The sequence below is a fragment of the Sesamum indicum genome, linkage group LG9, assembly GCF_026168435.1.
Source record: "Sesamum indicum cultivar Baizhima isolate 11 linkage group LG9, ASM2616843v1, whole genome shotgun sequence".
NCBI classification, from domain to species: Eukaryota; Viridiplantae; Streptophyta; class Magnoliopsida; order Lamiales; family Pedaliaceae; genus Sesamum; species Sesamum indicum.
In genome coordinates this window covers 479,266-487,413 of record NC_142665.1, presented here as the reverse complement: position 1 = coordinate 487,413, position 8,148 = coordinate 479,266, and the positions used below count along the sequence as shown (strand labels likewise).

Genomic DNA, 8,148 nt, shown 5'->3' with positions numbered 1-8,148 from the left:
GAGTAAGACAAAATTGAGTATAATTGCAAAAATTGTTGAAGATAAAGTTGATATTTGATTAAAAGTGAGAAGTAGGAATTGAATGATTTGATGTTGGAAGAGTAGAGTATTTGGCGGATAAAGGAACCCACCCACATTCATTCAATTCAATCCCTCATTCCCCATCTTTTATGTCTGGATTCTTGTTTATTTTACACGTTTCTCTCTCCTCCCTCTTGTTTCTCTCTCCTCTTTTCACCTTTTATAAATAGGGCCTTGCTGAGAGCCACAGAGTTTCTCTTCCCTTTTGGGGTTTCCTGGGAGGCGGCCCCTTTCTCTGAAAAAACCCATTTCAAGAATTGAAAAATCTTTTCAGGATCTGAGGACGACAAACAGAACACCAACCACACTCACTTGGGGGAAACCCACAATTAAGATTTTAGTTATTTGTATACGTATGTACAGATTCACAGAGGAAGAGAGGTAGGGAAAGAGAGAATGCCTTGAGATTTCTCCTTTTCCTGTTCTTTCTCCCTGATCTTTCTCCCTTTGTTTCACAATGCATCTACTTGTTTTCGGAACAAGTTTAAAACAACTATGGAAATTTGGTTTCTTGAATTCTTTTTTTGGTCTCTCAAATTCTTCGTTTATCGCCACTTGTTTTTGCGTGTCACCACCCATCAAGAGGTGTGTTTTCGGCTCTTTTTCCTTTTTCTCGGAAATTTTATTTTCTTGGCCCGATTCTCCAATTGTTTACCAGTAAAGGGCATTAAATTTCTGTTTTTTTTGAATTTGATGAATTGCAATCTCTCTCTCTTTTTTTCCCTTTCTGTCCTAAGCTGTTGCTGGTTTTGCTTGACACAGTATTTTCTGGCTGATAGCTTAGGGTTTGATCCACTGGACTAAGGCCTGATTCCCATTCTTAAAATCTGAAGATTATGGTCAATGCTAAATTGGTAGTTTGGGTTTGAATATTCTCTGGTCACTTTGTTGATTGACATGTACATACTTAATGGATTAAGATGTGTATTCAGGAGTCAGGTATTGAAGCATGACAGTCATAATAATTTCTACTTTTCGAGTATTATGGTGTTTGTTGGATGTGTTGGTTTTGCAGTTGTGGATACTTAAAGTAGCCTACAGAATCCTTGATTACATCTTTGGATGATGGGCAGGTGTTCTTTGCTTTTGTAGTGTGGTGGAGTTGGTTGAACTTCAGATTCTCCGAAGGTGGTGTTTATATAAAAGAAAGCCTTTTTCCCGTTGAGGAAACTTGATTAGCACCACAAGTTGTCTTGGAGCGTCATAATATTATTGTCTTTTCTTGTTTCCAGATTAAGTACAGGCAGGGAATGAGCATTGCAGAATTTGGAACTTTGACACTGCAAGGGTGATGGATGCCGGGCTGGATTGATGTGTGAGATTGGTTAATGCAAGGCTGGAAATGAACACAAGGACATGGTGCATGGACGACATAATTGTTTCTGGTCGGTTCCTGTATTAGGAAGTTCCGGCCAGAGCGTAGGAAAGCCTTACTTGGTGGAGAGTTTGCCCCACTTTTTCCTTGCCCAAGTGCGATGTCTCGTTGTTTTCCATTTCCACCTCCTGGATATGAGAGAAAGATTGGATCTGATGTTGTGAACTTGATAGTAGAGGTTTGTCTTTCATGTAATCGACCTAATTAACAAGCAGTAATCTCTGGCAATTTCTTTCCATTTCTACACCCACAGATAACCGAATTATCAGTATGTTGTTGCCAAAGTCTTTTTGAAGAAACTTTACAGGGTTTTAAGGCTGTGAGATAATTCTATTATGTGTCTTTTAAATCAGCGATATTCTTATGGTGTTCTCTCTAATACTAATCCTCTAGATGAAGTTTACCTGCAGTATTTATTGTTCTACTCCTTGCAGTAGGCTTAGCATATTGCAGCTTTACATGCAATGCATTATGGCAGTGCATCTTTATTTCCTATTACGTGTTGTATCATTAGCAAGCATTTATTCTTCTAACTGTGCGCTTGTGTATAAGACTTTCTCTTCGTTTTTATATTTACTTAGATGCATATATCACTCACGATCTCTATATCAGGAGAAGCACAAGGAGAAGAAGCACAAGGATAAGAAGGATAAAGACAAGAAAGAAAGAAGTGAGAGAAAGGAAAAGGAGAGAAGTGAAGGTAAACACAAAGAGGATAAGGACCGCAAGGAAAAGAAACATAGGGACAAGAAGGAGAAGAAGAAAGATAAGCAAAAGTCCTCAGAAGAGAAGAAAAGTGTAGGGTCCTTGGAAATTCAGAATGGTGAGAAGCTTGGTCCAGATACCAAACCAATTAATGGAGTCCAGGATCATAAAATTTTGGTGGAATTGGGAAAAAGAGTTAGAAATGAAGGTGGAGCTACAGATAACCAGATGGTTCAGAAAATCACACTCACTGGACAAAGAAAGGCCAACCTTCCATGGAAGATGGAGGAGAATGGTGATGGCATGTCGGCTGAAGCTAATGATGATATCAAGGACAAGAGAGAGCATAGTAGGATGGATAATGGCCAAAGTCTCAAACTTGACGCAAGGGGCTTGGGAAATGGTTTGGTTGGGAATATTTCTGGAGAAAATCAAATTAAGGTTAAAGTCGGTTCCTGCCAAGTGGACACGGTTGAGAAGAAAAAAGATGGAAAAGAAAAGAACAAGCACAGTAACTCTGTTGGTAAAGAAGATGGGCACAAGAATGAAGATCGAGATAAGAATAGGAAATCAAAGGACAAGAAAAGGAAAAAGGAAAAGAAAAAGGAGAAGGAGAAAGTCAAGGATATGGGTAAAGGGACGACAAAACTAGGACATGGTAGTTCTCTAGATCTTCAAGAGAAGAAACCCTCAGGTGTTCTGAAGGAGAGACCTGTCAGCCATGGAGAGCTTGCAGAGCAAAAGGAGCCTGTGTTAAATGGCTTTATACATGGTGAGTTCTTTCCTTTATCGTCAATAGTTAACTTCCATGGAAAACGGATTTTTTCTGTTCACAATGACAGGTAGGAATAGAAGTGCCACTCCAGATTACTTCCCATTGGGTGCTCTTTGGGACATATTGTGTTGGGATGATTGGCATGCTTTTTCCTAATATATTTTATTGTTTTTTTTTTTTTTTTTTTGGCTGAAGGCAATGGAGTTCGGCCCCATAATATGTCAAGGCCTGCTCTTTCCTCTCATCAAGTCAGTTCAAATGGAAGTGGTTTTCATCCTCCTCAAAATACTGTAAACTTGGCTGTGGAGAAAGGGGCTGTTATTATGAATCATAAGGTCAACAGTAAGGTTTTGTCCTCTCCAGCAGTGATTCAAAATGTTAGGAATAGGGAACCTGGTCAGACTGCAAATAACTCTAGAGCTGAAAACGGGAGGGCCACTGTTGCTAATCATGTGGCCGGTAATGGACTTAGCTCCTCACATATTTCGGGAATTGGAACAAAGATGGAACTATGCCAAACTGATAGAAATTTGGCCAAGGTGGAGCAGTTTGTCGACAACCACAGTGCTGATGAAAAACTTCCATCCTCACATCCACGTGGGAGGGCAACCATGGCTAATCATGTGGTGAGTAATGGTCTTATCTCCTCAGACGTTGCAGGTATAGGAAGGAAGATGGAACCATGCCAAACTAATAGGAATGTGGCCAAGGTGGAGCAGTTTGCAAACAACGATAGTGCTGCTGAAAGTTTTCATTCCTCACATCCAGTTGTGGAGAATGGTAGAAAGATTGCTGGACCTAAGATTGACAAGGCTGTAGATAGTCAAAGGGCATATGCTGTCCATAAGATGGATGAGAAAGAGTTCAGGAAGAATGGTACATTAGAGTGTAAAGATCTTGTGTCATCGAGGCCTTCATCTGCTTCTGTCAAAGATAAGGAAAAGATCGCTGCCTCTATGAAGCCTCCTCATCCGGACTTGAAATATCTGAGCCAGGTACTCACCATTCCTAAAGTAGAATGGTCTCAGTTTGACGATCAGGACTGGCTGTTTGGCTGCAAGGATTCCAAGGCAAAGAGGCCCAAACTGTCCTCTCAGATTGATTGGACAAAGCAGGTTTGGGCTGAAGCAATACAAGTGGAGTCTGCAGATGTTACTTTTATGCCGTATGTCATTCCTTACTAGACGAATAGATAAGTACACTTCTTGTTGTCACCTTGAGTTGGGAGAGAGCAAAAGTCCCCATCTTAGTTTGATGACATCTTCCACGCCCCTCTAGGGATAATGGGATTCATATCCTGATTTTGGCTTTCAGTTGGTTCTGGAGGTTATTACTGAATGGAACAATTACACTACACTGCTAGTCAAATACTAGCTCTTGGCCAAAGATGGGGCACAATAAGTTGCTGGCTGATACTTGTGTTATTCGGCATAAAAGATGAACTACCTACGTGTTTACGTGCACTTCCACAGGTTCTTGATTGAGGAGATGAGCTCCTGCAACTTAGATGCATCAAAACGTGAGCTAGAGTGACAGATTGTATCCGTAGAGCAGTGAAGTCTACTGGGGGTGGGGGGGGGGGGGGGATAAGGGGAGATGACACCATGTTAGATATGGACCGACAGAGTGGAGTCAAGTAGAGGCGGCTTATGATTCCAAGTCCCACAACTGAGAGAAGAGTGCTTTTGTTTTTTTCCTCCTGGTGTGCAGTTTTGCTGCACCTCATTGCAATTTTGATGTGTAAAATATGGAACCGCTCATACACACCTGCTATGTATACAAAATTTTCCAGAGTTAGAAGGAAAGAGCAGTTTTTCTAATTTAATCTTTTCAACCACACTCCCAAGTTCTTATTCATCACTCCTCTTATTGCAGGCAACTAGTACCGCACTGCTTTGTTTTAATGAAGTAAAACTGATCATTTGTGTTTGATCAGTTCCACCTGCAAATTGCAATCCATCGAAAATCGCCTTACTTTGCTTCAGTTTTTATTTGTCAAAAATAATCAAATGAAGTTGAAAAAGTGTAATCCGAGTCGAGACCATATTTTGAAACAGAAACATTCTCTTCTTTTGGGTGGATAATGAAAATATCTTTAGCAGAAAAAAATGTGTTAGTCAACCATATATATAAGTTATATTTCAAATAGACGAAGTCGTCATGGAAAATACAGCGGAGTGCCGCGTGACCTGGTATCGTATCACAGGTGTAAGCAATCACTCGATTTCATCTGAGACTGTTCGCTGGATAGCGTCATCTCTCTAGCAAACTCTCTCTTTCTCTCTCGTTTTAGTTGTTGAATTCTCAGACAAAATCTTGAATTTCTTCTCTCTAGAGTCTTGAGCTTCGCCCGGCAAACTGAGAGAAGCGAGTCATAATGGGTGGCGAGAGTTTCGATCCTCCTCCGTTTTCCACTGGTATTTGGTTTCAAAGACGAAATTTCATCTGTGTCAGTTAAGCCATATATACGTAGAAAATTGTGTAAATTTGATGCGTGTGTCTGTGTAAAATATAAGTATGTGTGTCTGGTTTATGTGTGATCATCGGGTAAAATGTTTCTTTTTGCAGAGGATGAATCATCACTAACCCCAAAATTCCCACTTGCATCAATTACTTCCAGTGTTTTCAGGTACTTCATTTTTTATGCTTTATGTGTTTCCGAGTTTGAGGGGAAATACTAGTTTTCACGGGAATTTGAGGTTGATTATTGTGGTTTCTTTGCTGTGTTCAGTGGGAATGAGGAGGGTTGGAGTCACAAGTCAGAAAATTTTTCAGTTCTCAATGCGGAGAGTGGACTAAATTTTGGAGGATTTCAAGATGAGTGTCCTCGTCTTTCTTTGATTTCTGAGGCCACAGAGAGGCAGAGAGTCAAGGTCTACACAGAGGTATTGAGGAGTTACGAGGAGTTGCGGCCTCGGATTGACAGGTTGGAAGAGGCTAAAAGTAGACTTTTGAGGTATGATTGATTGTTCATGTATCCTCGATTCTTGATTCTTTAAGTTGTCAGTTTTTCGGAATGTATGCATAAGCAATTGACATGATAAGAATCTGAAATTTCAGAAATCTCATTTCAACCAAACTCACTATGGTTTTTGCTTCTGAGATAGCAGGTTGGGTTGCTTTTTGTCAAGATCCTTTTTATACCTGGATTAGTAATTGGATCAGATTGGATTGCTTTGACCATGGAGAACTTGTATAAATGTTTAAAAGTCCCCATCTTTTTTACATGGATTATGTAGTTTGGTTTCCTTGAACTTGTGTGATTTTCCTCCAGCTATACTCCTGGTGCATGGGCTGAAAAGATAGACGTCATGGATTTGAGTGAGTATGATGTACCAAATACTACGTTGCTTTTGCTAATAGGACCAAAGGGTTCTGGCAAGAGCAGTCTTATCAACAAAATTTCTCGGGTGCTTGAGAACGACATAATCGTATCAGGAAGAGCCCAAGTTTCATGTAATATTTTCTCTTTTTTTCTGTGTCGTCTTGCTTATGTTACAGAAATATGGTTTGTTCATCAACCATTTGATTGAACAGGGAACTCTTCTAAAGAAGAAGGGACCTATTTCCTCCATGAGTATGTGATCCCAAGAGGTTCAGGTTCCTTTTGTTTATATGATACACGCAGTTTGTCAGATGATTCCTCTGAAAACCTGAAAATGCTTCAGCGTTGGATGACGAAAGGTGTCTGTCATGGGGAATTGGTCAAAAGGTAATGATTGATGTGTTTTTAATATTTACAATTGATGAAATGTGGAATTACTTTGTGATTGCTTTTATTTCTCAGAAAATCTGATGGTGAGGATTTAAAAGCTCGGTTAAAGTGTAAGGCTCGGAGGAGTCGTTCTTCCAGTCAGTTCAGAGAAATTAACTTTGTCATATTTGTCGTGAATGGGCTTTCTGTATTGGAATCTATGGATAGCGTTGACGGAAAGAAGAAAGAGTACTCTCAAATGATAGCTACTAATTTCAACAATCCCCTGTTGTCCTTTAAAGGTACCAGTTACAAACTCTCATCCTTTTATCCTATCCTCTTCCCTTTTACTCCTTATGAAGAATCTTGGTCGATAGACTTTAATACAGATTGAGCACTTTATTCACCATGCAGAGCATCAAGTTTACCTTCTAGCTGATATCTCATTTTCTTGGCTATTGAAATACGTAAGCGTCTTTTTGGCTACGGCGGAGTTTAATTTTTTGGTTTGTTTGTGCCTTAGATGACAAGCCTATTGTTGTCATCACACATGGAGATTTACTTTCACTTTCTGATCGCGTAAGAATCCGTGTTTATCTGGGAGAGCTCCTAGGTGTCCCTCCAAAGGGACAAATTTTTGACATCCCAGGTATATTATTCTCACATGCTTCTTTCTTCAGAATAAGATTTACAACATTATTTGAACCAATAACTTTGTTTCTTTGTGGTTGCAGAGAGCAATGATTCAGCCACCGATTTGGCAATAGTTGATATGTTAATCTATTGCCTCGAGCGTGCTGATAGAAATCTTCCTCCCAAAAACCTGTTTGTGGGCGAGGTATGGTTGCTTTCATATAATTACAGCTGACCAAACTCTTATCAAGCTTATTTGTGTTCACCTTGGCAAGATGTTAGCGGGCAGTTCATGTTTCCTCCCAAATCCACATAGCACTACTTAAATAAGTGCACTGCAAAATGCATGCAACAGACGAGGACTGCATGCTTCCAAATTCAATCTGAGTTCACGATCCCATTTCTCTTAGTTTTCTTTTTCCACTTACTCATAACCTTCGTGCATGGAGAAATTATACCGCTGCTTATCTTAAGTTACTTATGACAAATATGGTCAAACAGGTACCTTCCTTGAGGTGTATGCTCCTCTGCATTGTTCTGGCAATGGTTGTTGTCTTTCAAGTACATCGATTCTACACTCACCAGCCTCGAGCACCTACTGCTCCATCGCCAATGCAAGTGGATTGGTATAGAATTCGACATTTGTGGTTGGGATAGATAATTCTCAGTTAATGCTCTCTCAGTTAAAGCTATGATTTAAGTAACATGTAAATAAGTGCTCTTGCACTTCCAAGTTTGTTGGTACATATGTTCATAGGTTTAGAACACATTTGGTGTACAAGAATCTCTTAAACAATGCACAAGAGACAACTGATAAAGAAACCACATAAATAGTTATGCCTTGTGTTAATTTCCTTTTTATTTCTAGTACATATTTCACAATCT

General features: G+C 39.8%; 2 protein-coding genes across 8 annotated transcripts; both read left to right on the top strand.

Annotated features, from left to right (window-relative positions):
• The first annotated feature begins 157 nt into the window (after positions 1-157).
• LOC105170123 (uncharacterized) lies at positions 158-4,756 on the top strand. Of its 4 annotated transcripts, none has more exons than XM_088884603.1 (5): positions 158-462; positions 1,155-1,209; positions 1,314-1,634; positions 2,069-2,933; positions 3,132-4,756. In XM_088884603.1, the coding sequence occupies exons 3-5, from the start codon at positions 1,557-1,559 to the stop codon at positions 4,118-4,120; spliced, it is 1,932 nt and encodes a 643-aa protein (XP_088740729.1). In that variant the 5' UTR covers positions 158-462; positions 1,155-1,209; positions 1,314-1,556; the 3' UTR covers positions 4,121-4,756. The 4 variants fall into 4 exon arrangements, with proteins under 4 accessions (XP_088740729.1, XP_088740731.1, XP_088740732.1 ...); XM_088884605.1 differs by having other exon boundaries at positions 1,097-1,209; XM_088884606.1 differs by having other exon boundaries at positions 158-666.
• A 155-nt stretch (positions 4,757-4,911) lies between these two features.
• LOC105170127 (uncharacterized) lies at positions 4,912-8,100 on the top strand. 4 transcript variants are annotated; one of them, XM_020696873.2, is made up of 10 exons: positions 4,912-5,142; positions 5,272-5,353; positions 5,505-5,565; positions 5,668-5,892; positions 6,211-6,392; positions 6,474-6,648; positions 6,724-6,932; positions 7,154-7,279; positions 7,365-7,468; positions 7,765-8,100. In XM_020696873.2, the coding sequence occupies exons 2-10, from the start codon at positions 5,314-5,316 to the stop codon at positions 7,918-7,920; spliced, it is 1,278 nt and encodes a 425-aa protein (XP_020552532.1). In that variant the 5' UTR covers positions 4,912-5,142; positions 5,272-5,313; the 3' UTR covers positions 7,921-8,100. The 4 variants fall into 4 exon arrangements, with proteins under 4 accessions (XP_020552532.1, XP_088740733.1, XP_011089056.1 ...); XM_088884607.1 differs by having other exon boundaries at positions 4,912-5,144; positions 5,272-5,389; XM_011090754.3 differs by lacking the exon at positions 4,912-5,142 and having other exon boundaries at positions 5,151-5,353.
• The last annotated feature ends 48 nt before the right edge of the window (positions 8,101-8,148 follow it).

What these genes read in the sequence shown, in the direction of transcription:
- LOC105170123 (XM_088884603.1), top strand. Translation starts at nt 1,557, where the DNA reads ATGTCTCGTTGTTTTCCATTTCCACCTCCTGGATATGAGAGAAAGATT. An exon ending in TTGTGAACTTGATAGTAGAG is followed by an intron (nt 1,635 to 2,068) that starts GTTTGTCTTTCA and finishes TCTCTATATCAG; the next exon opens with GAGAAGCACAAGGAGAAGAA. An exon ending in GTTAAATGGCTTTATACATG is followed by an intron (nt 2,934 to 3,131) that starts GTGAGTTCTTTC and finishes TTTTGGCTGAAG; the next exon opens with GCAATGGAGTTCGGCCCCAT.
- LOC105170127 (XM_088884607.1), top strand. Translation starts at nt 5,314, where the DNA reads ATGGGTGGCGAGAGTTTCGATCCTCCTCCGTTTTCCACTGGTATTTGG. An exon ending in ACGAAATTTCATCTGTGTCA is followed by an intron (nt 5,390 to 5,504) that starts GTTAAGCCATAT and finishes TTCTTTTTGCAG; the next exon opens with AGGATGAATCATCACTAACC. An exon ending in TCCCCTGTTGTCCTTTAAAG is followed by an intron (nt 6,933 to 7,153) that starts GTACCAGTTACA and finishes TTTGTGCCTTAG; the next exon opens with ATGACAAGCCTATTGTTGTC.